Genomic DNA, 17,440 nt, shown 5'->3' with positions numbered 1-17,440 from the left:
CGCTATTATATTAAAAAAAAATATTAAAATTTTTATTGAATTATCTAGCTTCAGACTATGAGGTGGTGCAAATTCGTCATAAAAGACATGACAACAACGGATTAACAATTCAAATGATGAGAAAAAAAAAATGCTTCAATTTTATTTGAATCCTACTGACGGTTTCATTGCCGGCTCAAAGACAAAAGTTTATACTGCAAAGAATGAAAACAATAAAATGCAATTTAGATATCAGACAAACGTAAGTATCTTATATATGGGGCGAAAAATTCCTAAAGTGATCCAATTACCAAAATGTGAGCATTCTATTTTTTGAAAAATCATAACTATTGTATAAAAGAGAATGAAAAAAATATTTAACCTATATGATTTCGAAAGGTTTTTCCTGCTCTTTCGAAGGATGTAAAAATTTTTTCAGAAAATTAAAAAATTTGACCCTTTTTTTAAAATCAAAAAATTTTTTGACTTTTTTTTAAGATCGGTCTTCTTTTTAATTAATTTTTTTTTTTTTTTTTTGAAGTTAAAAATGTGTATTTTCACTACAAAAAATATTGAGATGTCCTTTTTTGTTATTTTCTAGATGTTAATTAATTAAATATTTAATGTTAATAAAAAATGAAATATTTTACAAATAAATAAAGTTATTGCAATTCTGAAGCTGACAATTGAAAGCTAAAGTAATTCGCCATCCAACGAGCCTAAAATTAATTATTTTGGATTAACATTAAATAATTAATTAATTAATATCTCGAAAATAACAAAAACGGACATATCAATATTTTTTGTACTGAAAATATACATTTTTAAATTTCAAAAAAAAAAATTTTAAAAGACCGATCTTAAAAACAAAGTCAAAAAAAATTCTTAATTTTCAAAAAAAGGGTCAAATTTTGAATTTTTTGAAAAAATTTTTGCACCATTCGAAAGAGCAGGTAAAAAGCTTTCGAAAACATATAGATGAAATTTTTTTTTCATCTTTCTGTTTAAAAGTTATAACTTTTCAAAAATTCGCTGTATAAATTTTTCAAAAAAATTTAACCCCTTTCCTTTTTTTACGCAGTTTTTGAAAAATCCTAACAATACTTCGTGGTTAATGTACTCACCCCTAGGGCTAAACTATGAGCAAGTTACAGCCCGCAATAATCACAATATGATTTTAGGTAATGCAAGAAATGAATTTAAAATTCTATCAAGATCCACGTACTTTTTCATCAATTACACAGAGTGTTGATAAACATGGGAAATCCAAATTTGTAAGTATATTAACTCACACTCCTGCTAAACAAGATTTTCCCATTCTACATTAACAAATAAATTACAAAAATTTTCAACTAAAAACATATCTTTATCACGTTTAGAACAAGTTTTTGAAAATTCCGAACAAATCAGGAATTAGTCCGAAACAGTCCGATTTTTGTCAATCTGAATTAGTTCGGCTAAATCCAAAATTTGCCCGATTTGTGTATAACTAGTGAATCAGAAATTAATCGGGTCTAATCCGAAGTCAGTTCAATTATACGTAACTAGTGATTGCAGATTCTAGATTTTACTGATTACACAGGGCGGATTAATTTCAAATTCAATTGTTTCAATTGTTAAAATAGGGTGAAAATTTCCCAACTGGGCCACCTAAAATTTAAATTGGGACGCTCAATGTGTACTAAGTTTGAATTTTAGAAAATTAATTTAGCGTAGAACCAAATTTTTTAGTAGCAAAATTTTTATTTAACCGAATTTTTATATAACCGAATTTTTTTTAATAGAATTTTTATTTAACCAAATTCTTATTTAATTAAATTTTCGCTAAAATAAATTTTTATTTATCCAAATTAGTATTAGTGATACTAATTCTGTTACTTGCAAAATAATTCAATAAATATTCGTTTTTTAAAAAAATTCTCAGAAACCAGTTCTAACGAAAAGTTATATGATTGTTAAATAATAAAATAAAGAAAAAATTTGATATTCAAGAATATCAATTTACAATAATTTACAATAATTTAAATATGAATTCATGTATTTAATGTAATGGAGTGTATCAAACAAAAAACACAAGTCACGGGTGTTAATTTTGCATGAATTTCACATAAAAACTGCAAAGGGGACATGCCATAAAAGTATTAGATCCTCTCTTATAAAATTTGCAAGAATGCCATCTGATTTTCAGGTGGAATTTATACAACACAATCTTACCTTCGTATACACACAGCATTTCACACACACACACAAATATTATATGCTGCGTTGATTCCGAGGAACGGCGCACAATCTATGCGCGCTACGGAGTTCGCGTTCCTTATATTCAACGTTCAAGTGATAAAAAAATGTGCTCGTTTATTTTCGCTAATAAATATTTAAAAATTTTAGTATTTAAAATTTTTCTATTTTACTTTTTAATAAACAACCACTTATTGGCAACAAATATTTTTAAAAAATTTTTAAATAAAATTATTTTAAATTTCGCGGTTAAAAACGCATAGTAAAACACGAGCGTGCGCATTGTGCGTTCCGTTCCTCGGAATCACCAGCATACAATGATTGTGTGTGTGAAATGCTGTGTGTATACGAAGGTAAGATTGTGTTGTATAAATTCCACCTGAAAATCAGATGGCATTCTTGCAAATTTTATAAGAGAGGATCTAATACTTTTATGGCATGTCCCCTTTGCAGTTTTTATGTGAAATTCATGCAAAATTAACACCCGTGACTTGTGTTTTTTGCTTAGAAACTATTTTTACAATAAATACTTGAATTTATGCTAAAAATGCAAGTGTCGTGCCATGTAATTAAAGTAATTTACTCATCCAAGCAAAAATCGCAGCAGATTTCTCTCCGTGTAAATAAAATTTTTCTTTTTTAGTCTGGACACGTCAATAACAACATAATATTACAACCCATGCCCAAGCATCTTCGCCAACGACGCGATCTGTTGAAAAGAAATTCATCATTTTTTGAAACTGATGACGAAGATTTCATAAATACTGATGAACATATAATTTATGAACAAAATTTTAATGATTCTACCCGTAAGTATTTGTTTTAAATATAAAACATATGAATTAAAAACATATATTTTCACTTAATAAAAAATACATAATATCCTTTGGAGTTAAGGGTGTCGATTATGTAATTTGATTTAATTATTAAATCAAAGTCAAATTTACTTCGAAAAATTCATTTTTTGATTTATTTTTGACCTCAAATTCAAATTTACCTCGACGTCAAAGTAAAATTTAATTCGAGAAATTCATTTGATGATTTAATTTTGACGTCAAATCAAAAAATGAATTTCTCGAATTAAATTTGTCTTTGACGTCAAAATAAATTTGAATTTCACATCAGAATGAATTTGACTTTGACCGCAGAATCAAATTAAATTACATTGTCGACACCAAGGACAAAAAATTATAATTGTTTAAACAATTACGATTATGATTTACAGTTACGTTTTTTTAAAAATTCCAAATTGCTGTCAAAAAAAGGAAAACTTCAAAAAAGTGAAGCTACAAAACTTTCTACTCGGAAGTTTTTTTTATGTATTTTTAAAAATGACAGATTCAGTATGGCGGACTTTTTTTATTTCAACGAATTCGATTGAAATTTGTTACTCGCTGGTTTTTGGGATTGAATTTCAAAATTCAAAGGAACACAATTTTTTTTTTAATTTAAAAAATTTTTAATGTCGAATCCAACATCGCAGAAATTTTTTTGAAATTTGTGAGATCCGCATGAATTTTGTCATTTTGAGGGTTTTGGAGATCCCTGATTACATTTTTTTAAAAATTGATCAGATTCACTGAAAACTTGTTACTCGGAAGTCTTTGAGGTTATAATTTACTGAATGGAATGTCTGATTTATAATTTGTGTTCCCGGAAACCCTCAAATAACGAGATTCGTGCGAATATGATAATTAAAAAAAAAAAGATTCCATTTAGAATTTTTAATATTGACATCGGATTCGATGTCGATGATCTCGATCAGTGTCTCTGATCCAAAAACCCCCGGGTAACAAATTTCAAGCGAACTCGTTGAAATAAAAAAAAGTCTGCCATACTAGATTTTTGATTTATTTAGATAAAGTAAAATTTAACAGAAAAGCTAATTATATCATTTATTTTTATAATATGTGACTTTCCACGAGAAAAGCGTTATAAATACAACAAATTTTAGGTTATGTTTATAATTTTAATATTGAAAATACACAAAATGGACCAACTCTTAATACAAACCACTGATGTTTAAGTATTCATTAGATCCAAGATATTCAATAAAAATTAAATTGATTGTACATAATTAAAACTGCGAACATTTGAGAAATAGCTAAAACTATCACTCAACATAACCTAAAATTTATTTTCTTATGGTCCCTTTTCTCGTGAACCGTCACATATAATAATAATAATATTATTATTTATAATGGTTATCTTTGCAAAATTTTTTAGCAATTTCTACTTCTAACGTAGATAATGATAAATTTATGAAAATTAAGAGTGTGTCCCGAAGGAATGTAGGAGAAACTCCAGAAATAGTGTATCCGGAAATTTTGGTTTATGTTGACGAAATACTTTTCAAGTAAGTACTATTTATTTTCTTCTTCATCCCTTAAAGTACACAATTTAAAAAATTACATAAGTAGGATACATACATAATGTACATAAGCAGTTTATTACTTTTTTTATAATTAATAATATTTTAATAAAAATTAAATATAACAAAGCAATTAAATTTCACAAACTGACGAATTCACATTTAACATAGAATTTTATTCTTCAAAAAAATTTTACTAGTTTGAAGCAAATTTTCTTAAATTAAAAAAAAATTAGTGGATCAAATATGGACAAGTAAAGGATTTTCTTAAATCAATGATAATTTTTTTTCAGTGTAATTCTAACCCAGCTAAATATAAATTAATTTTAATGATACTTAATAATTAGTTATACTTATTGATAGATTTTTTTTAATTACAGAAAATTTAAATATGATATGATAAAAGCGGTAGAATACACTTTAAGTTACTGGAATGGAGTTGATTTAAGATACAGACAATTTCAAGAACCAAAGATTCGCCTCTATATTGCCGGAATAGTATTACTTGAGGTATGTTGCATATAATATTAAAAAAAATTTATTTAAATCTAATTATAATAATCAATTACATATGAATAATATCATAAATATTTATTCTCATCAAACAAAATTAATATATTTGTTTGAATTAAATGGTTAAATACAAAAAAAAATTTTTGTTTGAATAAAATTTAATTGATTCAAATAAAAAAAAAACTTTTTTTTTTGAATAATATAATGAAAAATTTCCTAAAATTTATTGAAAAAATTTGTATGTTAAAGAATGCACCACCGTTTGCGAAGCCTGCTTTATATACTAACGGAATGTATGAAGCACAGATAATTTTAGACGAATTTGGTAAATTTTTATATGAAGACAATACCATTCAACGAATCAAGGATTATGATGTATCCATTTATATGTCTGGAAGAATATTGTATACGATGAATGAATATAGAGACACTACAGGTATATTGTTAATTGAAGTAATAAATTCAAAGAATTTTTTTTTTATTTAGACTTACAGTACCGTCAGATATTGTCGGTATACGCGCCTGACGTGCGAGGAGCGGAAATTTAATACTGACTTTAAAGCAAGATATTTTAAGTTAGAAAATAGTTAAGAAACTAGTAACTTAAATAGTTGGAAAGCTGATAAAATTCTGCGTCTGAATGTATATCAAGAATTTTTTTTCTTTTTTTACCATTTATAACGCCCAAAAATATTTCCAGAAAAAATTATGCAATTTTCCTACTTTCGTATACTAATGTTTCTTGACTCCCGGCATAATCTAGAATAATGTATGTAAAATTTTTAAACTTTTACAACATAATCTTTAAAATTTTAGCTTTAATTTGCTTTTTTGAAACTCAAAATTTTTTTTGTGATTCCTAAAAATATGTTAAAAAATGTTCGAGTATGTTTTTCTATAATCCAGAAGCAAGGCGGCAAAAAGTGATGATCCAACGGCTGAATTGAAGAAAAACATGCTTGAACCTTTTTTTTAACATATTTTCAGGAATCACAAAACATTTTTTAAGTTTCAAAAAAGCAAATTAAAGCTAAAATTTTAAAGATTATGTTGTAAAAGTTTAAAAATTTTACATACATTATTCTAGATTATGCCGGAAGTTAAGTAACATTAGTAAACGAAAGTAGGAAAATTGCATTATTTTTTCTTGAAATCTTTTCGATGTTATAAATGCTAAAAAAAAAAAGAAAAAAATTTTCTTGATATACATTCAGACGCAGAATTTTATCAGCTTTCCAACTATTTAAGTTTCAAGCCTCTAACATTTTTCTAACTTAAAATATCTTACTTTAAAGTCAGCATCAAATTTTCACTCTGCGCACGTCGAGCGTACCTAGAATTTTTGAAATTCAAAGTTTTTTACAATTTTAAAAAATTTTTATCGCCAATTTTTTTTTTTACATTTAAAAGAACATGATATATATATTTTTTTAATTGAAAATATTATTTTTCTAGATGTGCAATATAAATTTGTAAAGATTGTTTGAAAATTCGTGGGAAAATATTTGTAATAAATATTTGCCCCACGTCGATAAAAATATATATCCCATGTCGATAAAATGTTACCTACCGCAAAGTATGTCGTAGTACCCGATCGCGCCGCGAGAGCTATACCGACGAGCTCTCTCGCAAGTGTCCCGGCCACCGATCGGCTATAAAAGCTGCACTCCCGCAGAAAATCGACGACTCAAAAAGTTTTCAAATAGGGTTTTTTGAATTATTCTACCTTCTTACCCAAACAAAGAATATATAAATATTATTAAATATATAAACTTTAATAAAATAAAGAAACATTCAGATAAGTTACTTAAAATAACAGGCGCTGAATATATATCTTAGAATTAAGAAATTTTTATATAACATTAATGTATAACTCTCAATGATAAATAAATGTGGTTTTCAAAGTCAAAAGTCAAAGAAATCGACGAATCTTGTGGTTCACGGAGTCGGTGAGTGGCATTTCTCCAAGTACTATGGAGCATTAATCCGACGTATCGTAAGAGAGTATTTCTCTCGTCTCAACGAGGTATTTCCCGTTGAAGACACGAAGCAGCATTTCTGCATTTTTGAGTTCCCGTTTTGTACGTAACCCCTGGCGTAGTTGTTCGTCGTCGCTTCCGTTCCTCCGACGTAGGGAACGTAACGTAGAGTAATGTTATCCATATTTTTTGATAGTTTCATATTTAAATTGTTCTGATCGTATATTCTGATTGTAAAATCGTTTATATTGTACTTTTTGTAATCGCGTTGTAAGTAAGTAATTTTTAGGTTATGTCGTTCTTTTTTTGTAAATAAACGTTATTTTTCGAATTGTGTCTGTAATTTTAATGTAATATCGTTGTTTAAAAACAAACCCTGATTCGGCGAGCTAATCCAAAACTTATTTAATCATTACATTCATTACAAATTATTACTAATATATAACAATGTTTATTAAAGGTATAGCATATCTTGGAAGAGCATGCCATGATGAATATGAACAACCGGGATATAACAGCGGAAAATATGATGGTGTTGGAATAGTTCAAGATCAAAATGATTATAGATACCTTTTAACTGCTGTTCACGAATTTGGTCACATGTAAGAACTGCATATTATTATTTACATTTATTTTATAGATAATGATATGATATTTAGAAAATAAAAATATATATTTATTAATAATATCAGCGTTTAAAAATTTTTTTTTAAATATGATCAGATTTAAATGATTAATGGCTTATTTTCTTCAGAAAATAATTCTTCACATCTTCACAACACGGATTTTTAAACAAATGCGCCATTTTTTAAATATTGTTATTTATTTAAGAAAAGTGAAAAATTTTTGTTTAAATAAATAATAATATTTAAAAAATAGTGCATCTATTTAAAAATTCCTGAGGTGAAGATGTGAAAAAATATATTATTATTATCTAATGGTGTAGAAATTTCCCTACCAGGGCCCTGATAGTGAATAATAATCTGGCCCCGATCAGGGCCACGAGAAAATGTGGATTTCCTAATCAGGCTCGGCGTTGCATTCTTATTTATTGTAGTAAAATTTTACATAAAATTTATATATATATTTTTTTTTTTAGTCTTGGTGCACCACATGATGGAGAGGAATCAGACTACTATTCTCCACATAGTACTGTGGATTGCCCTAAAGAAGAAAGTTACATCATGAGTTATAATAAATATAATGGAAACAAGATTTTATTTTCTCCCTGTTCTAAAAAAGCAATTAAAAGTGTTTTAAGGTGCGTTAAAAATTTATTAATATAATTTAAAAAATTCGTGAAAATTACCAAAAATTCTAATGAATATTTTTTCCCCTCCAAAAAAAAAAAAAAAAAATTGTAACTTAATTATTATTTTTACAATGACGTAAAATTTTATACTTTAAATTTAAATTTATTTAAATTAAATTAAAATTTATCTTTGATAATTTTAGAGTAAAATTTTAAATTTTTTTGAAAATTTGACTGAAGTGATTCAGTTGATAAATTGCAGCTATATTTTATCAGTACAAATAACACTGATTTAAATTTAGAGAACATTGTGAATATAATAAATTAAATTTTTCTACAGTCAAGATTCTACAAAATGCCTTCGAAATAATCCCGCAAAATATGAAAATAACTATCCACTACGGAGATTATTACCCAGTCGTATGTTCACTTTAAATGAACAATGCAAAAACATAGGAGCCTATAATTGTGATTATGTAAGTTTCTTTAACTTTAATATAAAATTTTTTATAATTTTATTTATCAATAATTATGTTTTGTTTTTAATATGGTTTTCATAGGTTAAGACAACTTGTTTAGACCTATACTGTAACCGCAAAGATAGTCACGGATATTTGACGCCGTTTACATATAACTATCCTCCGTTGGAAGGATCTTATTGTGGTCGTGGCAAGGTAATAAATACTAAATTAAATCTCTTTTTCAATACATACATCATAATAAAGTAAGAATTTCTGAAACGTGCTATCTAAAACTGAAAAAATTTATTTTTCATTAAAATGTTACTTTTTTTATAGCATTTTATATGCACAATCACCCACTAAAACGATTTTGCAAAAAAAAAATTTTTGTTGTTATTAACAATTTAATATTTTTGATCCTGTTTTTAAAAAAATTAATTTCAAAGAAATTCATCGATCGATTTTAGTAATCTAAACGGCATTCTTCTTGTCCTGAACCATAGATTTATTGATATTTTTTTGGTGCAAAAATATTGATTTTTATTGCAAAAAAAAATTGTTTATTTATAAACAAATAGTAAAAACCATGAAAACAATTGAATTTCAAAATGAAAAAAATAGCTTCATATACTTAAAACCCTTCTAAATAATATTCCGTCGAGAAAAAAAATGACATGCATTCGATAATTGATTTATTTAAACATTTTTGACAACGCTCATGGCGCATGTAGTACGTAGTGACAGGCCACAGTGGGACAAAAGTACAATTATCGTCTTAAAATTCTATAGAAGCGCCAATTCTTAACCGATTCTAATATACTTTTTTTTAAATTCTCAGGAGGAGTTCCTCTTTAAAATAAGCTGCAGCGACGGCAAAATTTTTCAAAACATAACCTAAAAAAAATGTTTTATTGAAAAAATTTTAGTTATTTTTTACTTTTTGATTGTTTTAAGTGATTTACTGCTTCCAAATCTAACTATATACAGGTTTTTCGAGTTCCACATTACAAATCCACTATAAAATATTCAAAATTACAAGATGGCGGATTCAAAATGGCGGAAAAAGTGAGTAATTAAATTTTTCGTAATAAAATTCTAAAAACATAAGAAATATTAATCAATTTTAAAGTATTTTTTTTTTAAATTATTTGAATTCTAAAAAACTTGAGATTTTGAAGGACCTAACCTCAAAACATATTATTTATTCAAATAATCTCAGTTAATATTTGTTTTTTGTGATTCACTTCTTCCAAATCTCGAACTCGAAAAACCTGTATATATTTAGATTAGGAAGCAGTAAATCACAAAAACAAATGATAACTGAAATTATTTGAATAAATCATACTTTTTGAGGTTAAGTCCTTCAAAATCTCAATTTTTCTGTAATTCAATGTCCGGATTATTTTTAAAAATTGATTAATATTTGCAATTTTTATAGAATTTTATTACGAAAAATTCAATTTCTTACTTCTTCCGCCATTTTGAATCCGCCATTTTGTAATTTTGACTTTTTTATAGTGGATTTGTAATGTGGAACTTGAAAAACGTGTATATAGTTAGATTTGGAAGCAGTAAATCACTTAAAACAATCAAAAAGTAAAAAATAACTAAAAATTTTTCAATAAATCATTTTTTTTATGTTATGTTTTGAAAAATTTTGCCGTCGCTGCAGCTTATTTTGAAGAGGAACTCCTCCTGAAAATTTAAAAAAAAAGTATATTAAAATCGGTTAAGAATTGGCACTTCGATAGAATTTCAAGACGATAATTGTACTTTTGTCCCACTGTGAGGCGTCGGGCTACGTTCCGCTAGAACTCTAATGTAGGCATTCTATTCTACAAAGTATGTGGAAAAATTAATTTTATTATAAAATTATAATTTTCAAATGATGTTTTAAAAAGAATGTTTCAAATTTGAGTTTTCATATTATTATTAATATTATTATTATGTATAATAAAAACTTATGAACATTTTAGCTGAATTTATTGTTTTTAGGTGCATATTTTTATAACGATATTTTGAAAATTATAATTTAATAATAAAATTAATTTTTCCACAGACTTTGTAAAATAGAATACACCTACATTAGAGTTCTAGCGATAATTTTATAAATGACACTGCAAAAATAAGTGAGTTACTTGGTATATCTCACAACAAGATGTAATGTGGAAAATTGGTATCTTCCATCTTAAAAAAGATAATTTGTAATAACTAAAAAGTGACTTCCAAAATATCTTAAAAATGACTTAAAAAACATCTTATATTAAGATACTTCTTTTTACAATGCATATTTGATATCGAAATTTTTACACTGAAAACAAAATTTATTTGATTAAAATAATTTGTTACTTGACTAATTATTAAATAAATATTTACTTGAATCAAATAATTTTTATTTGAATTAAATAAATTGTATTTAATTAACTCAAATAATAATTATTTGATACAAATAAATATTTATTTGGATAATAGTTAAGTAACTGATTAAAATTTTTTTTTAAGTGTATGAGTCACCTTATTTTGTCTAAATCTCAAAATATCGAACTCCATAAAGACAAAAAACCATTTTAACGAACTGATAAAAGTTCAAATTACCAAATCATTGAATTTCTAGAATTTTTAATTACAAATAATCAAAAACTCGAATTTTTAGAAATCCGATTTGTTAAAAGTTTAAATTATCAAAATATTAAAAGTTCGAATTTTAATACATTAGTATAGATAAAAGTACGAGTTTTTAGAAATTTGAATTATTCTGATCGTTATTTGACATTTCTTATATGTAGACGTTAAAATTAATTTTTTAAAAATATTATCTAATTTTTAAGAATAAAAAATAATTATAAATTTGAAAAAATATATATAAAATGTCCATTTTGTGATCCTCTTCCCTAAAATTTTCGATTTTTTGATAATTCGAACATTTGGTAATTCGAACTTAAAAAAATTCCATCAATTGGTTATTTAAAAATTTTAAAAATAGAAACTTTGTTGATTGGAACAATATTTAACAATTCGATCTTTTGAGATTTAGGCAAAAATCTCGACAAAAATAAGGGGACTCAACCCTAAATATGTGCATCAGTATTTATTAATTGATTGTTTATAATTTTATTTTTCAGTACTGCATAGCAGGACATTGTGTAGACATACTATAAAAGAAACAAGTGAAGATACACTGAAAAAAATCTTGCCGAGAAATTCAACTACCATTGGGTAGTTGACTAGAAAGTAGTTAAAATAACTACTTTTTTAGTTAATCTACACGGAGAGAAATAGATGGTAAGAACTTATGATCTTAAGAAGGTAAAAAGTAGATATTATCCGGTACTATCATTATGCTACTCGGTACTATCAAAGATGTTACAAAAAGTATGGTTATGTTACCCACTATAATCAAGATGTTACTTCGTACAATCTGGATAGTAACTGATAAAATCTAGATTACTGTCCTTATATGTAAGATCAAATATGGTACCTGGTACTATCTAGATAGTACCCCGTACCATCTATTTCTCTCCGTGTAATCATGTTGATGTAGTTAATGTAACTATTTTTAAGAAGTTAATAAGTAATAGTTGATTTTACGTAAATAAGTAGTTAAAGTACAACTACAGGTTGGTAGTAAAATTAACTTTCTTAAGGTAGTAAAAACAAGTGGAATTGTAGTCAACTCAAAATTTCAAGAGTAGTAAATCCAACTACTATTCACCAGTTATTTGAAATGTAGTAAAAGGAATTATTTTCTTTAATTAATATAACTGCTTTTTGAGTAGTACATTTTTTATTAATTTCTATGATTTTATAGGCTTCAATAAAATTCTTGTTGTAGAATTAACAAGTTGTCTGTAAATAAAACTAGTACTTTAAGTAGTAGATTTTTACTATTTTAATTAAATCGATAAACTTAATGAAGATTTTTGATGTAGAATTTACAAAACTTTTCCAGTTGAAACTACTACTTTAAGTAGTAGATTTTACTACTCAAAGTGGTACATTAGGCTTTAAGAACATTTTTTTGTAGAATTAACAAATCCTTTGTGATTAAAACTACTACTTTAAGTAGTAATTTTTACTATTTTAATTAATTCAATAAGCTTGAAAAACGTTTTTGATGTAAAATTTACAAATCCTTTCTAATTAAAACTACTACTTTCAGTAGTATCTTTTACTACTTAAAGTGGTTCAATAGGCTTTAAGAACATTTATGTCGTAGAATTAAAAAATCCTTTGCAATTAAAACTATCACTTTGAGTAGTAGATTTTACTGCACTATGCAATTAAGTTGCAATTAAGTTAAACTTGCATTTACAATTGGATTCCTTTGGAACATTAAAGAAAACACAGTTAAGATCATTTTAGCGTTTAAGTGATTGAATTTTAGATTGTCGCGTGAAATTTATTAAATTATTATTTAATAATTTTTTTAGTTGTAAAATTATAAAAAATTGTTCCGAAAGAGATTTATTCCTCTCATTTTCCTTGACATTTTAAAAAAAAGTAGACCTCAATCCGATTATTAGAACGGAAGATATAGCAGTTTAAAATTTTTTGTTATTATTGCAAATCTCGTAAACTAACAAATATTTTAAGCTGAAATTTACGTTAAAGATTAGTCTTACTATATATAACAAAATTTCAAAGTTTCATTGCAATCGGTTAACCTACTTCGAAAAAGTCAAAATCTCACCTGGAATCGCACTTAAGTAAAGGGGCCGTCCTTAAATCACGTGACAGGATTTAGGCTAATTTTTTACCCCCCACCCCCCAGGTGATCAACAGTGACAGTTTTCGTGACCCCCCACCCCCCCCTATTTGCACGTGACTTTTATTAAAGGCTAAAATTTTTGCAAAAAATTTTTATTGCACACTGTTTATATTATTTATATATATATATATTATATATACATATATAGACTTTAACAATAATTATATCATAAACACATTAATTTCTTTTAAATAACAAAACATAAATTCGCCTTAATTTAAATTGCTTAAAAATTTTCGAAAAATTAATCAGTCTCAATCCAGGGATTTCGAAGACTTTCTTCAATACTGATTAGAGGAGCTACTTCTTCGGTATCTTTTAATTGACTAGCTTCCACTTCAACTGCTTCTGTTTCATCACAATTGTCTTCAACAATTTCATCACAATTGTCTTCAACAATTTCATCACAATTGTTTTCAACAATTTCTTTTTTTTTTCTGTGAAGGAATTTTGCATGATTCAAGACAGCCTTCTTCGAACAAAAATATATACCGCATTTTTTGCACGTTCTAGCTGATATGTCCGACTGTAAACTTGGGCAATAATAATCGTATGGTAGTTTGTCCAAATCGGGTTTGATGTGCAGAGTTTTCATTAAACTGAATTCTGCGAATGTTTTTCCATCATGATCTTGTGGACTTGGAATATGTGGACCTTCTGGAGTTTGATAAATTGGAATTGGTGCACTTAAGAATCGTGTTGGAACAACAGTTAACCAGGAGCTTCTCATTGTTTTGCAGCAAGAGTTATCACTGCACTTCACAACCTATTTTCGAAAAAAATTATTTATTTTCTTTAATTGAATTTCGAATTTACTGCAATAAATTATTTTGAATTAAATGTTGATATTATAATTTGGTATCATATAATGTAACCAACTGAATTCTAAATTAAACTCTTATTTTAAAAATTAAATAAATCTAAATAAATATAGTTATGCATACCTGAACCATGTACTGACTTTCGCGTACATGTTGTGTGTACCATTCTGGTGAAGGAATAGGTGGTACGAATTGCTCAGCTTTTGGGTTTGGGTCGACATATTGTGCTACAACACTGTAATTGTCGATGACCATATTGCTCCATATTTCAGATAAAATTTCTCCAGCTTTACCGAAATTCTGCTTTTCCAGGTCCTTATTGACAGTACGTCCACTATGATCAAGATGAGTTCCACATGAGTCATGGGGCAAAACGAGCCCTGCTAATTCTTTGCTAAGTGGGGCCATTCTTCTCTCCACTCTATTAAATGCACTCCTACCCGGCGCATTAGTAAAGACGATTATAACGTCAAGATCGTTTTTTTTAAAGTGCTCTATTGCGTTCGAAATAACTTTTGGAAAACGAGGATTTTCGTCTGGTCCTCCATCAGATGAAATCATAATGATAGGTTTAACTTCACCTGACTCGTTGTAAACGATTTCCTTAAAAGATTCAAGTTCAATGAGGCTTCTGAAATCTTCTGCATGGGTAGATGCATTTGATGTAGAATGCTTCCCACTTCTAATAGCAATGAAGGTAGGGCCAGAATATGTAACCGCTTCTGGCTTACCCATTGCATTCTTTTTTATCGAACAGCCGGCATATACACTTGAAATCAATTTATGTTGATTAGCTACGACAAAATCGTGATCCGGCAAAGAGACTTTATAATCAACATGCATTAACAATGGGGCCTGCTTCCTAGCTGCGGTAATTCCGATAGGTACTCGCGCCTTATCATCCTGTGATATAAAGATGACTTGGTAGGGTCCTAAAATCGAAGCAATTGTTTCTAGAATCCGAATTGAAGCAATGCAGAAGTACTGGTCTGGATGCGCCTTATGATGATCAGCTTCAGGACGACTTAATTTTACTGGAACAGTAAGAACATGTCTTTTTCCCTCAAGCGTGTTATATCTTCTAGGCAATAAACGAATGTACAGTGCATTTCTCGATATTTTATAACCAAGCTCCAGTAACAGAGCATGAAGCTCGTCAAGTGTTTTGCAAGTTCGAACGATTTCAGAGCGGCGACGTTCTTCTGCTGAAGCGCCGAACATAGCTATATCAGCAATGGTTTTTAGTAAATCAGGTTGATTCTCTTCTAATCGAGGCCGGCCAGGTGTTAAGTCAATTTCCGCGTTTTCAGGTGGCTTTTTCTTATTTTTAAATTCTTTTATGTTTTCCCTTACAGTGTCTCTATACTTTTTGGCTTGCTTAACATGTAACTCTAAATTATTTAACGCTTTCTTAGAATTTTCAATTTCTTTTTTTAACTCATTTATTTTACGTTTTTCGCTTCCATCAGCATTTATAGAATCCCTTCGAAGATACAAAATATTTACCTCTTTTTCTAAATTCGTAATGCGATTTTTGATTTCATCTTGAGCAGGAGTAGCATACTTTCGTTTCAACACTGAAATTTTATCACCAAAAATTAAAATTAAAAATTAGAAAAAATATTGTACTTTTTAGAATAATCGAGAAATATTTATTATTTATATTTTTTATGCAAAAATTTATTATTTTAGTTTTAGATAAAAATCATAATTCATTGGAAAAATAAAATTAATTACGGTCTTATTCCTTTCTTATCTTAACTTAATTATTTTTTACTGTCTTAAATAAAAAATACTTTTATAGGAACAAAATATATCAATAGACAAATATATTTTTTAATATAAATCATAGTTATTATCCAAAGAGATGTACATGGAGAGAAATAAAAAAAAATATATATATAAATCATAGTTATCAAAAATATTATTGTACTTATTTTTGATTGAAAATGAGAATTCTAAATTAAATTAATTAATTAAATTTTAATCTGAATTAAACTGAAGAATTTTCGTTTTAGTTCTTACAATACGATTTCACACCATCGGAATTATTAGATTTTTCTGATGATTCCAACAATTCAGTACTAGGAACTGATGCTGTGGATTTAGATTCTAACGCATTTCCTGAATCTTTATTTAAATCGATGGTCGCTGATTCTTGGAATGTTGATGCTGTGGATTTAGATTCTAACGCATTTTCTGAATCTTTGGTCAAATCGATGGTCGCTTTATTCTTGAAAAAAAATTATTTTTTAATTTATTAAAATTATTAAAAAATATACTTTATATTATCGAAATGCTAATAAAAAATATTTAATCATTTAACGTAATAAATTTGACAAGTATACATATATATATATAATATATTAAAATATAATAACATACTTTTGATTTTGAAGCAGTCGAAAAAAAATTCGTGATATTTGTCGCTTGTTTAATCCTGCTTTTTTGTCGAAATTCTTTTAAAAGATTTTGAGCATATTCGCACAATTCCGATTTTTTCTTATATTTATTTTTTGCTTCGATCCAGAGAGCTACAAAATCTTGTTGAGTCTTTTGTGCTGACTTATAGCAGTTAATAATTTTATATTCTTTGAATAGCTCTTCATATAAAGTTCCTAAATTGGAACTCATTTTGACTCTAATAAGTAACTCTCTTTAGATAAAATAAATTATAACATTCATATTTTTTCACATTAAAAGTACGTTTAGTATACACACACCGGCAATTTTTGTTTACATTTGCAGAATCTCTGACATTTGATTTCGAGAATAAACCGTTCACAAATCACAAGGTTAGACCCACTTTTACAATACCCGACGTCGGTAACATCACTTTCAACCCATATTACCAATTGTAGGTGTAGATTTAAAAATCGCCGCTGCGCGCGGTTGCAAGGAATAATACCAATCAATTCCGCTTTTAAAAAAATTGCAGTTAAAAATCACGTGCTCAAATGGGCAACCCCCTACCCCCCCCCCCCCAAGTGATCAACTGTGATGATTTTCCTAACCCCCCACCACCCCTTTCAAGTAACGTGATTTAAGGACGGCCCCA

General features: G+C 27.4%; 2 protein-coding genes across 5 annotated transcripts in view; both read left to right on the top strand.

Annotated features, from left to right (window-relative positions):
* Positions 1 to 17,440, top strand: part of LOC127286203 (A disintegrin and metalloproteinase with thrombospondin motifs adt-2-like) — a 167,539-nt gene that overhangs the window by 28,092 nt on the left and 122,007 nt on the right. The window lies entirely within an intron of this gene.
* Positions 4,972 to 12,291, top strand: LOC127286340 (venom metalloproteinase antarease-like TserMP_B). Its single transcript, XM_051312739.1, has 7 exons — positions 4,972 to 5,098; positions 5,351 to 5,537; positions 7,541 to 7,682; positions 8,180 to 8,341; positions 8,673 to 8,808; positions 8,893 to 9,006; positions 11,916 to 12,291. The coding sequence occupies exons 1-7, from the start codon at positions 4,985 to 4,987 to the stop codon at positions 11,949 to 11,951; spliced, it is 891 nt and encodes a 296-aa protein (XP_051168696.1). The 5' UTR covers positions 4,972 to 4,984; the 3' UTR covers positions 11,952 to 12,291.

This window comes from Leptopilina boulardi, unplaced genomic scaffold, assembly GCF_019393585.1.
Source record: "Leptopilina boulardi isolate dan_hultmark-lab unplaced genomic scaffold, ZJU_Lbou_2.1 LbouV2_121, whole genome shotgun sequence".
Lineage (NCBI taxonomy): Eukaryota > Metazoa > Arthropoda > Insecta > Hymenoptera > Figitidae > Leptopilina > Leptopilina boulardi.
This window is presented reverse-complemented; position numbering and strand designations above follow the sequence as displayed.